The sequence below is a fragment of the Mercenaria mercenaria genome, chromosome 8 (assembly GCF_021730395.1).
Source record: "Mercenaria mercenaria strain notata chromosome 8, MADL_Memer_1, whole genome shotgun sequence".
Lineage (NCBI taxonomy): Eukaryota > Metazoa > Mollusca > Bivalvia > Venerida > Veneridae > Mercenaria > Mercenaria mercenaria.
Genome location: NC_069368.1, coordinates 13,091,519 through 13,108,442, shown reverse-complemented (window position 1 = coordinate 13,108,442; position 16,924 = coordinate 13,091,519). Strand labels below are relative to the sequence as shown.

The 16,924-nt window shown below is 33.9% G+C and overlaps 1 protein-coding gene across 1 annotated transcript in view; it reads right to left on the bottom strand.

The window, feature by feature from the left end:
* Nucleotides 1-16,924, bottom strand: part of LOC123565497 (adhesion G-protein coupled receptor V1-like) — a 66,200-nt gene that overhangs the window by 33,062 nt on the left and 16,214 nt on the right. Inside the window, exons 2-7 of the mRNA XM_053550337.1 lie at nucleotides 13,052-13,726; nucleotides 11,805-12,015; nucleotides 10,631-10,798; nucleotides 3,016-3,129; nucleotides 2,163-2,344; nucleotides 311-493 (exon numbers count right to left, since the gene is read on the bottom strand). Of these exons, the coding sequence (XP_053406312.1) occupies nucleotides 311-493; nucleotides 2,163-2,344; nucleotides 3,016-3,129; nucleotides 10,631-10,798; nucleotides 11,805-12,015; nucleotides 13,052-13,726 (1,533 nt within the window). The remainder of the gene's footprint in view (nucleotides 1-310; nucleotides 494-2,162; nucleotides 2,345-3,015; nucleotides 3,130-10,630; nucleotides 10,799-11,804; nucleotides 12,016-13,051; nucleotides 13,727-16,924) is intronic.

Genomic DNA, 16,924 nt, shown 5'->3' with positions numbered 1-16,924 from the left:
TTAGTCAAACAAAAGCTTGCGGCTCAAATTGTCTGCTGATCATTTGTAACATTAAATAAAGGTTACCTTAAAAATTTTATAATAATCTTTCATAATAAGGTAAACAAATCTGATTCAATTCCAGTTTCAAAGTGCCATAACTCTTTCATAAACTACGCATCTGGAAGCTGACAACAATACGCATGAAATGAAATCTAATGAAACTCAGACAAAAACCCAATTTTCTAATCTTCAATTAAAGCAATGTTAAAATGGCTTATTGAAACAGTGGTTGACTATATCCGACATGAACAAAAAAAAATGCATTTACCTTTCCAAACATTTCGGAGACTGAAGGATTTGTAGAATTGTCAGCAAATCTTAACAGACCGTACGGCTCAATATTGACCTGAGTACGATCCTGCAGCAGTCTTGAACCTCCAGCGACTGTTGTAGAGGGTGCCACTGGAAGATGTACAGCAAACAGCTCCGGAACATCCCATGTTGCTGTCAACTGTTTTAATAAACATTTAACAGTTAATACAAGCAAAATCTCAATAACATTATCATGATCATAGAAAAAATTGTTTGTTGCTGGTGAAATGCTGACAGAAGTCAGCTATCAATTAAATGAAACAATGTAAGGCGGATTTAACCCTTATCATGCTGGACACTACTGATTCTGCCTTTGCAACCAGTGCAGATCATATTCAAGCAGTCTGATCATGATCTGTACTGTTTGCCATTCAGTCAGTATCTTTTGATGAGCGCACCTTTTAACAGTTGATGGTACTGGTTCGAGTTGTAAATTCGGCCAGGTCATAAATATTCGGCCACCCACTTTAAAGCTTTTTTTCGAGCCAGATGCTTGAGAACTTATGTGTCATCACAAGCACTTGGGTCAGCAACAAAGTCGGCAGAAAACAACAAGTTGGGGTGAGTAGAAAAAAGTTGTCCTTCCCTAAAGTTGTGTACTCTATATTGCAAATATTTTGTCTCGTGGGTCGCGTGACGTCATCACATGCGCTCGTTTATGCTGAGGCCTGGCAAGGGTTAATTCAAATCTAAACTTTAAAACAACAAAAAGAACATGCGCTTACTAGCATAAAATGCGTTAAAACCAAGAAAATGAATATATTGTCCCTCAATGTCATTGAATTTCCATGTCTACGTTGTTTTATTCACGTTGACGTCATTTTCTTTTGAATTATCCGTTTTGAGGCTGTAATACGTTTATGCTTTGCCACGGAACGCGCATAAATAAAAAGGTGTTATAACAGCATGTGAGCACGAGAATCTCTTTACTCTCCTGTTAAAACACCCCCAAAAAGTGACAATAACGGCAGTTTTATACCAGAATGTGTGATAAACAGTGACGTAAAATTAAACTACGTCATGCTTGTGTGAGAAGGATGACAGGCGCATTTTAAATTTCTGTTGGCAAATATTTCCCATGAGGTATGCTATTGAAATTTGATTGCAGTTTGTTGAAAAAAAGGACGATTTTGGCTGTAGCATCGATTTATTTCCAAGACAATGTTGAAAATATAACCAACTTTAAAAGTGGCCGAATATTTACAACCTCTAGAAGGTAAAATGTGGAGGCTAAACCTGTCCGTTATTTTAAGCGCGGTTTTATTGTTTACCATATTGTAAACGGCCGTTAATGATAACAATAAATGTTGCTTGTATTAAAGCACATATGGTAGAAATTTTGTACAAATCCGTTGTATAAAGAAAGAAATATTTATGAAAACCGCAAAAAGTGGCCGAATTTATGACTCGAACCAGTACTGTCCAAATTGAAAACTGGACAAGTTCATTATAAAAATTTAGTAGGATAAGGGTTAAGATATATTGGCAAGTCTGTTGTTTTCATTCATACTTAGTCTGTGCCTTTATAGCAGTACAGTCGTTGAATTACACAGAATGAATGATAAGTCCTCTGCCTTGCAAAGAGCACTATCCGAACAATTATTAGGGGTTACTACATTGCATACTTTTTATTTTATCACTTTATAAACATCAGAAGAGTAGTTAAGAATTAATGTAGTGAACTGTACTTCTGCGTGCAATGCAGATTATCATTATTGCTATTTTAGGGTTCAACGACAAAACTGGCATTCAGGGACAGTACAAGGATTATACCGAGATGGAAAAAAAGAATGAAAAAAAGCCATTACCGAAACTGTAAAGTTTTTTTCATCAATTCCGTGTGGTATTTTGATACTGCTGGAGTCTGGTACCATTGTACCTTCAGTGAAGTCAACTGGTACCCGGCCCTCGGGGAAGCCACTCTGCCAGGAAACTTCCAGGGTACCATACATTCCCTCTCGTATGACAGTCAGCCTGCATGTACTACTTTCTGCAAAATATAAATACACCCACTTTAGGATTGTTGTCTCAATGAGATATGCTTACGACCTGATGTTTCAAATACTCCTGTTTTCTTTTAGCATTGTCTTCAGTACAGAAAGACAACTTTCATACTGGCCGAACTACTCCTTTAAAAGTTTTGGATGATATCAAAATTGTCTTAACACCTCAGAGTGAAAATAGGTCTACTCCTATACTATTTTCTCAATAAATGAAACCACAAGTAATCATATCTCAACATTTTCCAGTCTTATGACCCATCTTCCAACTGAATAACTAACTTGTGCAGAACATTTTAAGCAAAGGCATTGTCTGCCGTATTAGTACACGACAGCACTGACTTGGAATCACCTATTACAAACTTTACTGGGGTACCTCCACACTTTAACCAGAAAGTCTATTATACAGTTGAAACTCTGTATCTCAAATTCCAAGTGATCGAGCATTTTACTTCCAGATAACCAAAATTCGACCTAAAATGATATTTTGTGGGCGAGTTTTTGAAATGGGATTTTAAATTAAATGTCTTTTACAGGCTTCGAGACAACCAGAATTTTGAGATAAGCGAGTTCAAGATACTTAGCTGCAACTGTATAATATTTAAACTATGTTGGTATGATTTCCCCCACCCCCCATCAAAGAAAAATAAACCATGTTTACCCTCATCAACTGCTGCGACAGTTTCCTTGAAGCCAACCTTACTGTTTGCTGCTATCGGCGGCACATAAACTTTCGTCTCTGTCTGACCCACCTGTAACTTTGGAGGGGTTGTTCCTGAAATATCAGACCCTAATCATCAAACTGTTACACATATTAAAAAGTGTAAAAAACATTTTTTAAGTAATCTTCCAAGGAGGCACAGTTATGTAGTAGTTAACGGGTTGAAAAGCTTGAGAATACATGTTTATGTACTTGGAGGTAAGGACCATGCCCCTTATATGACAGCGTTGGATTCTCCTGTCTAGGTAAAATGCTGAGAGACTCAACACTATCGCAAGTTTTCTCTAAAATCATGCTTTGTTATATATGTTCATACTTTACTAATTAACATCTGCCTTTCTTGTTAAAGTTGATTAAACTCATAACAACCTTAAATTTTATAACTGCAAGATCAAGTCAACAAATCAATTTTAAGAATCCATATAATCTGTTAAGAAAAATCTCATCGCCCCTCTCTGTAGCTCAAACATGTGCATCCAAGTTGCCACCTGTTAGCAAGTTAGAAATAACCCAACCATCACAACCTTTGTATGTTTTAAAAAGTTTCCGTGCACATTTAGGGTGTTGTTTCTTTTGCTCCTCAGTGAGCAAATGAGGTACCCACCTAGCGCAACCATCACAACCTTTGTATGTTTTAAAAAGTTTCCGTGCATTTAGGGTGTTGTTTCTTTTGCTCCTCAGTGAGCAAATGAGGTACCCACCTAGCGCAAACCTTTCTCGAGTCCAAACGCTTTTTTTCAGATTTGTTTGTATACTGCCTTCTGTTATGCCAGTACAACTGGCTATATCTTTCACCGACAATCGCGCATCCTATTTGGCCACAGCTTTTGTAGCTTGGTAACAGAGGTTTTAGGCCTACCAGAACGGGTACCATTTCCGACAGATAATTTCCCATCTTTAAGAGCTTTAACTCACCTAAAACCTGTGCGCATTGAAATGGCCTGAGGTCCACATATACTACGCAATTCATCAAAGATCTGCTTTGAATCGATATCAAGCGGTATTTAACACAGCTGCGAATTTCAGTCTTTTCGTACATTTTACAATGTGACAAGTAAATTTGTCAGTGTATATGACAGCATGTATTTCAATTTGAAATAGCTCGGTCATTTGATACAGAGTTCGGTTTGGCTGGTTCATTGTTTCTTATTAATTTTGCCATTCTTGTCTGAAGCTTATATATGGAGTTAATGCACTTAGTTCCTGTCCCCCACACGGTACAACAATAATCTAGTGTCGATGATACATATGAATTATAGAATATTATCTTCATGTCATAACTTAAGTAAAAACTTTACGTACACTGCTTGGTGATGTTGGATGTTTCTTCTATTTGTTCCTTTTAATGCAATGATTTATTTACACATGGTTTCTAAAGTTATTTATAATTGCGCTTAGTTATACGGTATGCCCCTTTAACATTTAACAAGTTTGAAAGATATAAAGATAACTTTACGCTGAAAATCTATAGAAAATGCTATTTTCAATTTTCTCTTTTGATTTTCTAAAGTTATCTGATCTTTTTCATTTGTATTGAAACGGTTGTTAGTTTTACAGTGAGATATACTCGTAAATAATAAAAAAAGTAGTGCGGAAATAGAACGGTGGATTAATCTGCTTCTGAACTTTTTTTCAACAATTTTTATCTCGACAGATTTATGTTAGGAAAAATGAAATAAAAAGAAGATATTTTCCATGTATTAATGAAGTAATAATAAAGTTTTTGTTTTATTTCCTAACCTGATCTCACAGAACTTACCACCTATCGCAATAAGCTTACATGATGATTGTAATATAATTAACAGTCGAACGGTTTAAAATGAAAAGTTCAGCCTTTGATTTTGTTTCCAATTATAATCCAATTTGGATCAAATTCATTGCGTTTTAAAAAAAGTAATAGTTATTTCTTTTTATTTCTATTGATTTTTTTGAATTTGAAAGTTTTATTTGACAATATCAAAAGTGGTTCGGATGGTGAATGCAGCGATCAGATTTAACTCCCTGGGGCCGAAATGCGACTATAGGCGTTATATTTTCTACCCCCGTAGCGTCGATATCCGACTATACGCGCGTTATCAGGACTCCCCAGGACGGCGATTGACGAGTTTAGTCGCGGCAACGAGATCATGCTGACTGTGACATGTACTTGTTAATTTTTGATCATCTTGACAAAAGTAAAATTATTTTGCATACTGGGTATTATTTCTTAGATGTTATAATTATCAATTGTGCTAATTCTTTCCTAAATGTTAAAATAAGTGTCTGCAATTATGCGGCCATGTAAAGACGAAATTCACTGTGTTTCGTTCATACTGTATTTCAAAGGAGTAAAATAATGTCTGCCAAAAATCTTTCTTAAAATAAAGAAAATATTCATTATCATGCAGCTTTTGACATATCAGTTCCGTCCGATGATGATTCAGACGATGAAATTCCATTATCAGTTTAATGAATGGTCGGAAAATGTTAAGTTTTGGAAGGCTGAAATATTCGTACACTTACATCGAATACGATACAAACTGAAAAACATGAACACAACAAAACATATTTTATAAAATACAAATGCAACGTGACTACATAAACATATGATTGTAAATTTAATAATATTTCAAAGGCAAATGTAAATATTACAACTTAACTGTCTCAGCATGTCACAAAACGTGTACATGTATACATCAAAATGAACCATGGTCGACATTCACACAAAAACGGGCGTCAGTTCTAAGTGTGCTTATGTAAATATTCTTTGTAAATATTGTATTTCTATTTATTGGAATTCAATGTCTTTACATGTGAAAAAGTAAGCGAACCAAAAACGTTCAAATATTTTCAACACAGTAGGTTCGTTAAAATTGTGAATATTTCGAAGTGAAAATATTTTTCTATTTGGATATATGTTAAGGATGAAATAGGATATCAAAATAATTTTTCAAACTTCGAAGATTTTGTAAGTTTATTTTAATTTATTCTAATCACCCATGATTCCCTGCATGATTTCAATTGACTGCATGCGCGTGAGATTGTGATAAGATCAGAAAATGTTCTTCGACGTTAGGTGGTAATTCTTATCTCGCCGCAGCAGATATGTTATGATATCGGCCTCAGGGAGTTAATAGAGGGAGGGGGTGGGGATAGCGGGGAGGGTGTTCTACAATTACATTCTTTATCTGTTGTTGAACGATGTTCTATTCCTTGCGGAATTCAAGTTTATCATAATTATTTCATTTATTTACGGGTAATGGCTCCTGCACACAATACATTTTCGATATGAAAATGATCCAGCATGTAAACATAAGAGATAATAAATTGGATAATTTACTTTAGTATGTAGTTATAGTCCTTGGTTTGATTCATATCTTACCAATTTAGACTTTTTGTACCTACATTTTCATCGTTTTAAAAGGAAATGTCCATTTAAGTTTCAAAATATATTCTTATAGATTATAAAATACTAGATATCATGTGAAATGTTTATTTTTAATTCAAACAACAGCTCCGCCACGTGATATACTAATCCGAGTGCGTTCTTATTATGGCATTGATGACCGAAGGCATTAAAGTATGTCACATCAAAGCCATCTTATATGCTTCAGTAACCTTTATGATCCGCGCTAACAAGGGACACCCTCGAAATCACTGCGAAAAAAGGGTCAATATACGGGAGTGTACGGTCCCGTATATTTCGGAAATACGGGCGTATACGGGATGTATATTACAAATATACGGACCTAATATACGATCCCGTATTCGGAACATCTAGTATACGGGAAGTCCGTATATTTGTCATGCATATACGGGATCCCGTATACGCCGAATATACATAAATGTATATTTCCCGTATATATGCAATATACGAAATTTCCTAAAAAATCCCTAGAAATGGTGTTTATTCGTGTCTTGCTTTAACATAAGTTTCATTTTCATGTATTCGAAGGGTCTTGAGACTTTTTTTCCCGTATACTTTCCGTATTTTAGAATATACGGAACACGTATACGAGCCTGTATATTCCGAATATACGTAGTATACGGATCCCGTATTTTTGTCATATACGGACTGTGACTGCATCTAATATACGGGGAATATACGGACTTGTATTTTCTAATATACGGGCTTCGGATTTTTCCGTATACGGATCCCGTATTTTTGTCATATACGGACTGTGATTGCGTCTAATATACGGGGCATATACGGACTTGTATTTTCTAATATACGGGCTTCGGATTTTTTCCGTATACGCATGATATACTAAGTATACGGATCCCGTACTTTTGTCATATACGGGGCATATACGAAACTGTACTTTTTGATATACGTGCTACGGACTAGTCCCGTATATGCATGGTATAGGCAATATACGGATCCCGTACTTGTGTCATATACGTGGAAAATACGAAACTGTATTTTTTATTATACGGGCTACGGACTAGTCCCGTATATGCATGGTATACGCAATATACGGATCCCGTACTTGTGTCATATACGGAATGTATTTGCATCTGATATACGGGGATATACGAACCTGTAGTTTTTGATATACGGGCCAGGTTTTTCCCCGTTTATGAAAGATATGCAGAGAATACAGATTCCATATTTGTGTCACATTTAGACTGAATTTGGTTTTCGTATTCGGGGAATTCGCGGACCAGTATTTCTAAAAGATACATTTACCAGACTTTTCCCGTATATGCATGTATAGTATACAAATCCCGTATTTTTCTTTTATGTAAACTGATTTTGTATATGGGCACACACTGAAAGATGACAAAATGAATGTCGGTGATACCTACAGCAGAATACGGTATGTTAGAAAAAAGCAAGACAAAGACAGGGTATGAGAAAAAAATCATATTGTTATTAATTGGAGACATGTCAGATTTTATTCAACTTAAATACTTTTTAAATCAGTTTTTCAAACGGTTATAAATCATTTTCATTTCTTGTCCAAATGAAATAAGCAGAATTAAAATGTGAGTAATCAATAACATCAAGCATTTCTTTATATTATTATATGTTCATTTCTGATTGAAAAACTAGCAATTCGCACATTTAATTCTGCGCGGTTGACTCAACAAATCAGTTGAGTATCACTTCTTTTACTATTGTCTGTACATGTTTTCGTTATTCCCATGAATGCTGATTACCGCTATAGGCTTTTCGATTTGCCGTCTTCTAAAAAGAGCAGTACACCCCTCCTAATGTCCGAAGATGTACTTTAAAAAGACGCATGTTGGTTCTGTACTGGAACACGATATGTAAGCAGGTTACAAATGATGAACCACATGGAAATATTCAGTTTCCTGATCTCAATAAGTATAAGCTTTTATCTGTTGTTACGAATGTCACTGAGAACGAATGGCTCATCCGGGCTGTCTGTCTGCATCTGTTGATCAAACTAGTAGAAACTTCACACAGAAGTATATTCTCTATCGTGAAAATAAATAGTCGTCCCGTTTTCTGATTCCAGTAAACAACTCTTGTGTCAACCTGGAATAAAAAAAATGCACGCATTAAAAGTTATAAAAAATGGACTCTTGCAATTCATGGATACTGATAATTATATCTATTAAATGATGTGAAAATTATGACGAATAAAATGACGTGTGGTCGCGCCGGGAAACGAACCCTGACCGCAGCGGCAATAAAGACGTTTTCCACTGTCGTTACCAATTATAACGCAAGGGAGGGTTTAGTGTTTAATGCGCGTTAAATATACAATTTTTATCGTAAAAATTAGTTAAAACATCTAATTCTCATGTGTTTCCGCAACATTATAGTCTGTCAGTATACGTAGCATAATTATACACCATTAATATCCATATATCTAAAAAAATATAATGCCGTGCCATGAGAAAACCAACATAGTGGGTTTGCGACCAGCATGTATCGAGACCAGCCTGCGCATCTTTGCAGTCTGGTCAGGAGCCATGCTGTTCGCTTTCAAAGCCTATTGGAATTAGAAAAACTGTTAGCGAGCAGCATGGATCCTGAGCAGACTGCGCGGATGCGCAGATTGGTCTCGATCCATGCTGGTCGAAAACTAAGAGTATGTTGGCTTTCTCATGGCACGGCTCAATTATATATTTTTTTTCTGTTCTTGTCGGACGATCTGGAGGCCAGTGCCTTTTTTTAGTATTCGTTAAAACATTGCGTTATTTCTTAAATTTATTTTAACCCCAAGATTGCATACAGTTACACTAAAAATAAGATAATTTAATTGTGTCAAATGTTTAATCACCCTTTAAATTTCATTGTGTATTACAATATTGCCTGGGGATAAGAAATATCCGGTCAGTGTTGTTTCAAGCTGGGTCATAAAAATATGTTAGTTAGTTAGTTAGAAGTTAGTTAGAAGAATAGAAGAATCTTTTTATTTCGACTTGTACAATGTACATCATCATAAATACATACAAATTTAAATTTACAGCCAATTCCTATGTCACTATGACTATGAAAGTAATACAGTATCAAATAATAACAGTTGCTGCATCTAAATAACAAAAGATGAAAAGAAAGCAATACAGAGGATGAAATGTAATTAATTGTGTAACAATGATATTCTATGAGTAAGAGCTAGTTTAATATATTTCGCCAAGTTAAGTAATATTGATCTATTATCAGACATTAACATATCAATAAATTTTTGCATACTCGGTCTTGTATAATAATAACTTTTAATGTATTTTTTTCTTATATCAGAATAACATGGACACTTAATTATAAAATGAAATTCATCTTCAATATCACGTGTGTTGCAATAAGTACAATAACGCTCATTTCTTTCTATTCTGTTTATACCATATCTGCCAGTATGTATTCGTAGTGAGTGTGAAGACACTCGGATTCTACTAAGGAAATGTCTTAAGTTGCATGGTAAAATATCTAGATACGTTTCACATTTAAATACTGGTTTTATATTATTGTAAAGATTTAACACAGAACTATTTTGCTTATCAGCATGCCATCTTTGAATGAAACTGTCAACCAGACGTTGTTTAAATAACATTATAAACATGTCACAAGAAACACTTTGAGGATATTCCCAGACATAATTGAATCCATAATCAAATAAAAGTTTTTTTACATCTGTCACCCAGTTACGTTTTCCATTAATACAATCAATATATGCTATTTTATACACTTCATTTAGAATAATATTGTCAGTATTCAATATTTTAAACCAATATTTCATAATATTAACATATCTCGAAATGTACAAAGGGTAACGAGCAAGTTCGCCATAAACAGCTGCATTAGAGGTATTCATTCTGACGTTAAGTATTTTCTTGCAAAATTTAAGATGATTCTTTCTATTCTTTAGATTTACTACAACCCCAAATTTCTGATGCATAATTTAAGATAGACCCTACAAAGGAATCAAACAGCTGACAAAGTAGTTTTGGTTTAAGTTTATACTTAAAACAATGATATAATAAAGTATTTAATGCTTTCAAGGCCTTGCCAACTAAATGTTCTTGATTTAATGCAAAGTTTCCTGTATAGTTAAAAACCGTACCAAAGGGGAATTGAAATCATTTACAACTTCAAGTTTACTACCATTATACAAAAATTCCTCATTATGTAATATTCCACCTCGTTTTCGAAACACCATTACTTTAGTCTTTTCTACATTAACTTCTAAACTCCATTTTTTACAATATACATTCAACAATTTTAAACTTTCGTTAATTTCTTTAACTGAATTTCCAAGGATAACCATATCATCTGCAAAAAGTAACAGTATTAAAACAATATCGTTGATTTTAAGACCACAGTTTACATCCTGTTCCAAAAACAGCTCTAAGTCATCAATAAAAAGGGAAAATAAACAGGTGAAATTACCTCCCCTTGACGCAACCCTATAGCACATTCAAAAAAATCAGAATAACTATTACATGACTTTACACATGATTTCACTTTTCCATACATATCCCTAATAATCCGCAATAATTTACCTCTTATACCACATCTATATAATTTCAGCCATAGGGCGTTTCTATAAATAGAATCAAAAGCCTTTTCAGGTCAACAAAAACACAGTATAAACGCTTGTTTTCATTTATATATTTCTGAACTACAGTTAACAAAGTGAACAATGCGTCAATGGTTGATTTTCCTTTTCTGAACCAAATTGCGCGTCTGACAGTAAATTATTTTCCTCACAATAATCCATAATTCTTTTATTTAAAACAGTTGTAAATAATTTTGACATACAACTCACTAATGTAATTCCCCTATAATTATTAACAGTATCTTTATTACCTTTTTATGTAATGTTATAATAACACCTTGAGTCCACTGTTCAGGAAAAAATCCACTATCAAGAATATAATTAAATATATCACAAAGGTGTGAAGCTAAAATATCTACAGATTCTATAAAATACTCATTTAACAAAAAATCGTTTCCCGGAGATTTATTTGTTTTTAAAGATTTTACGGCATTCAAAATTTCATCAACAATAATAGGTCGGTCTAAAATTTCATCCGCATTTTCAAACGAATTAAAATCATTATTAGCTTCAAAATTCTCAGCTTCCTGGTTTATTGTGGTAGCAATATCTTTTCTAACTCAGAAAAATACTTGAAAAATGTCTCAACTGATATATTATTGGTGGTTTTATTCTGATCTTTGAAATATTTCCAGAATTCTCTAGGGTTTGTAAATCTAAGTTTCTCTATGCGCGACATTTTTTTCAATTCAAAACTTCTTCGTTTTTTCTTAATAATACTCTTATATCGACCTTTTAACAAAAATAACTCTTCTCTGTTTACTTCAGTTTTACATCTATTAAAAACATGTAGTGCATCAGTATAACGTTGCCTTGCTTGAATGCACTCGTAATCAAACCATTCCTTATTTCTATTTGTTAACCGGTTATCTGAAAAGGAACCTGTATTATTCTTTTCAACAGATTTACAAAACAATGGATTAGCTACGCCCTGTATTATAGTCGTAAAATCTAGTATTAAGCTATCAATCGATGTCCTGTCATTTAAGTTTACACCATTTAGCAAAGAATTAAAATCACTCAATTTTCCTATAAGCCCTGAACGAAAATCATTTTTTAAATCCCCTGACCATTTATATTTAGTAAATGTTTCATTTTCTGTGCCCGAATATCCATTTGTAAACTTATTACAATATAAGTTAAAAGAAATAGGACAATGGTCACTCCACTCCGTTAGTTCGTGCACCTTGAAATCACCGAGGCTTGAAAAGAAACATTCCTTTGTCAATAAATAGTCTTTTACAGAGCACCCTTTTCTTGAATAAAACGTGAATGCACCGTTATCATGATCATGACCAAGACGACCGTTAACTAGGCGCAATCCAGTAGATTTACATAGATCAAGTAGTCTACAACCGAAACTATTACAATTTTTATCGGCGGAGGCCCGTGCAATGGGTATATCCGGAAAATACAAATCATGATCCAAATGTTCATTATAAACATCACACACAATGAAATCATTTCTAGTTCCGACACGACTGTTCCAGTCCCCAACTAAGTACACAGCACCGTCATTTTCAAAATCAAATATGTCATTTTGTATCACATCGAATAAGTCTACATTACAAACATTATATGCAGGCGAATCTTCACACCAGAGATAACCCCACAAAGAAACACATCTTTTTCAAAAGGAAAATCCTTACACAGCTCAATAAAAAGTATCCAAGTGATTACGCACAATTTCAATACCATTTCTAAGTATATTTTTAAAATAGACAGCAACACCTCCACTACTTCTTTTTGAACCCGGTGCTGAAATTTTCTATAAAAATTATAGGACTCATACCCATCGATATCGATTTTGCTACTTTTATTGGCCCACGTTTCATATAAGAACACAATATCATACTGCGTTATAGTATTAACAAAATCTCTACTCCCTTTTTTCACATCACTAAGACCATTAATATTCCAAGACAAAATACTCAAATCATCCCCTTGATTCCCTACTTAACGTCTACCCTCTGTGATTTTCCATCAATATATAATATATCGTAAGCTATCCACGCACTGTGTCCGTTTCTTCTCGCTTCCTTAACCATTGGCATTAATTTCTTTCTCTTATCTACAACACTCTTAGGGAACTGCTCGTGTACAAAGTATTTTGATTTGTCTAACGATTTCCATGATTTTCTTACCAGCTCTCTGTCTTTGAATAAAGTGAACTTTGCAACAATCTTCCTATCACCCCTTCCTTTATCTCCCATTCTGTGAACCCGTTCAAACTTCATTTGCTCAACAAACTCTTTAGCAATGTTCATTTTGTCCACTAAAAATTCTCGTAACAAGTCCTCTGTGTTCTCGTTTACGCCCTGACGGGCCTCTTCAATATTTCCAAATATGAGATTGTTCCTCATTGACTGGGACTGTACGTATGCCAAATCCTCAGTTAATTGTTTATTTTTACTTTGTAACTCCTCCACCTTTGAATTTACAATACCAAGATTAAAATCAGTACTTTCTGCCTTGTCTTCTACGTTCGTCAACCTCTCACTGCATTTTGTATTTTGATCCGTTAAATAATTCCAAATTTTTGTCACCTCGAGCTCAAATTTTTCAACTTTTTTTTCCAGGAATTCAAGAGAATTTAATCGCTTTTCGACATTCCCAATACGGTCATTTATTTTTTTCAAAAACTGCATAATATATGATAACCCACTTACTACAAGTGATAGGTACTTTAAATTTTATGGTTTTATGGTTAACCTGTTAAGTACATCATTTTGCGCCCTGCTGAAAAAAAGACGTTTGTGGTCATATTTGAAGATTTACAGCTGTAAAATGGCGTAAAACAGAGAACTGAAAAAGTACCAGTCAATCGGAAATATCGTCAACTTTAATTTGTTAAAATGTCAAAATGGTCCGTTGAAAATCGATTTAAAATAACAGACTAAGCTCAGCAATTACTTATTGTTTGTACATGTATGGTCCTGAAAGTAAATGTTTGTTTTAGATGTATAATATGTAACGATTTTAAATATGTTAGATACCATATTCATATTACTAAATATTACTTTTATTTTGACAATAAAGTATTATATACATATTCGACTTGTTCCGCATTTCACTTTAATATTGATTTAAACTTCATTCAAGTATATCGTTAGTAAACCGTTTGCCTGTAAATGCATCAGATAAAAAAATATAATGACCAAAGCTATTAGTTATCGATTCACCCAACCCCCACCCCCGTGTTACAACAACAACACTTTGTACGGAAATCGACAAATTGGATTATTTGTTCTCCCGCTTTATCGGTTTTAAAGATGTTACTAAAAATTGGTAATGCAAAAGTTCTATAGTATGTATGTATTTTAGGTCACTATAAAATTCTTATAACTTTCAGATTAATAATCAAATTCTACATAATATAAATTGTTATTATTATCAACCTTTTTTTATATAATACTTTGAGAAAAAAAATACGCATGACAACCGCTTACATAGACTTACAAAGTCTGTAGAGATAAAATAATCTGTAATAGTATTAATTTCTTCATACTGACACTGATATTTTCGCAGAGAAAAACATTTTCTCTCTAGACAGAGGCAAGAGATGTTGTAATTTTTTCCAAAAGTGCCATCTAGAAAAAAGCGTTATTTTGTCAGATTACCGGTACCCATTTTCTAAAAATAAAAGATTGTAATTATTAACTTTATTAATGCTTTTCCGAGATTCCAGTTTTAATCGGATGAATGAACGTGCGTGCCGCCTTATTCATTCTTAAAGCTAGCCTCGGCTACCTAGCTTCTACGAAATAAAACTTCTATCTGGAGTTGTTTTTGTCCTTTTAACTTTAATCTCGTTTAACCCCAATGGTATTCATCAAATGATTTTTGCACTATATTTTTTTATTTCAAACACTTGCAACATCAACATTTGGTGACTGACATCCTTGTAGACTATCGGATGAAAGAATGAATGAAATAATAGTTAAATGATTAGTTGTGAAGAAATGATCAATCGAATGAATGAATGAATGAACTACTTAACGGCTATTCTGAATTTCTTTTTTATATTAAGATTACAAAATTAAACTGACCTTTTTGACGCTTCTGAATTTGTTAAAGCAATAAAAAGCAACCCGTGTTTCCGATTAATTGAAATATAATTCATGGTCTGGTTTGTCACAAAAAAAATCAGTTTATTAAAAATTAAAACATATAAATCAAATAAGTACTTACTCGTGACTTCCTTTCCCTCTGAAATATGCAATACAGATTATCGCGTGCGGTCACTTGAGCCAGATGTTATCGCTTCGGGATATAGGAGAGATCGCCGTGACGGGTTTTCAAACCTGTTAAACATCTGTTTTAATCTTTTTTTAGGTTGTCAAAACAAAAATTTAAAAATTTGATAAATTTTAACACCAAGTTTTTGGGGGTATTGATTTCTCTTAACTGTATTGGATAACCTAATTTTATCAATTGTATCAATAAAGGAATCCCAAAAATTGGAAAGTGAGTTGGCTGGCTGGCGCTATATTTTGTGTATAATTGCATTTCATCGAGTTTCTCGGGAAAAATTGTCAATTTCCCAAGGTTTTAGGAAACATATGTTTAAGAAAGTGTTGTCAGACTGGGTTACCAGGCTTAGGGTACATGGGCTATCTATCTGATTCAGTTAATATGCATACAATTATTATCAATTAATGTTGCAGTAAAACTGTTCGGCAGAAATTATATGTACAGTTTATTTTCGTGGAGATGGGTAAATCAGTGTAAATGCTTATATCAGTTGATTTAATGAAAGACACTCATTAATCTTTGCCAATATTTTTCGAGCGTTTTCGTTAATTTTAAGCAATATTTGTATTTTATACAGTCAATCAGTGTCACGCTATCCACGTTACCACGGTTATCATTGCTTTAAAGTAAAGTAATGTGATGTTATCGCTACCTGTTTTATCTTTATGAATTTTATTTTTTCTCTTAAAGTATTTATTTTTTAGTACGCTTGTGACTGGTAATGTATCTTTCTTTTTGTCTAGAATATTTTAGATAATTGACTTTTTTTACAACGGGTGAATATGATAACTTTTAATAAATGGACCATAAATATCACGGTGCGTTTGACAAATAAGTGGAAAGTTTGCAAATAAATTTAGGGGAAAAGGTATGGCCAAAACTCGAACCCACTACCCTGATATTGGCAGCTAAACGCTTTGCCGCCCAGCTACCTGCACATGCGATAGTATAATATCAACTAAGAATTATATATGTAATATTTGTATCGCTATTTATGTTTGGACATTGAAAATGAATTTATGGAAATATACGAAATATTCACATGTGCTAGGTCAATACTAAAGGACCCTACATCCACGAGAAATAAAATAGTCTGCCACAGTGTATACTACAGTGGAATAGAGGGGACATAGGAAACATTTTATTTATCACGTGCACACGTGTTAGCACCACATTCGCACTTGTTAGATACCACGTGCGAATGTGCTGATTAACACGTGCGCACGTAATAACTATCTTAGCTAACACGTTCGCATGTGATAGCTATCACGTTCGCAGTTGTTGAAACTAATCGAGATATCAGCCTTTTTTCATAAACAAGAAACACTTACTTCGTAAATTACAGCTAACTATAAATAACACTTCCTTATGAAAGACATCCATTTAGAAAAATTGCAGATCTTTCACGCTTTTTCATTGATCAGCTAACACGTGCGCACGTGTTAGTTATCACATGGGCACATGGTAGTATAACGTGCTGTCACTTGCGCACGTGATAGTTATCACCCGCACACGTGTGAATTACCACATACGCAGGTGGTAGCTAACACGTGCGCACAGAAAAAGTAAAATATTTCATATGAAAG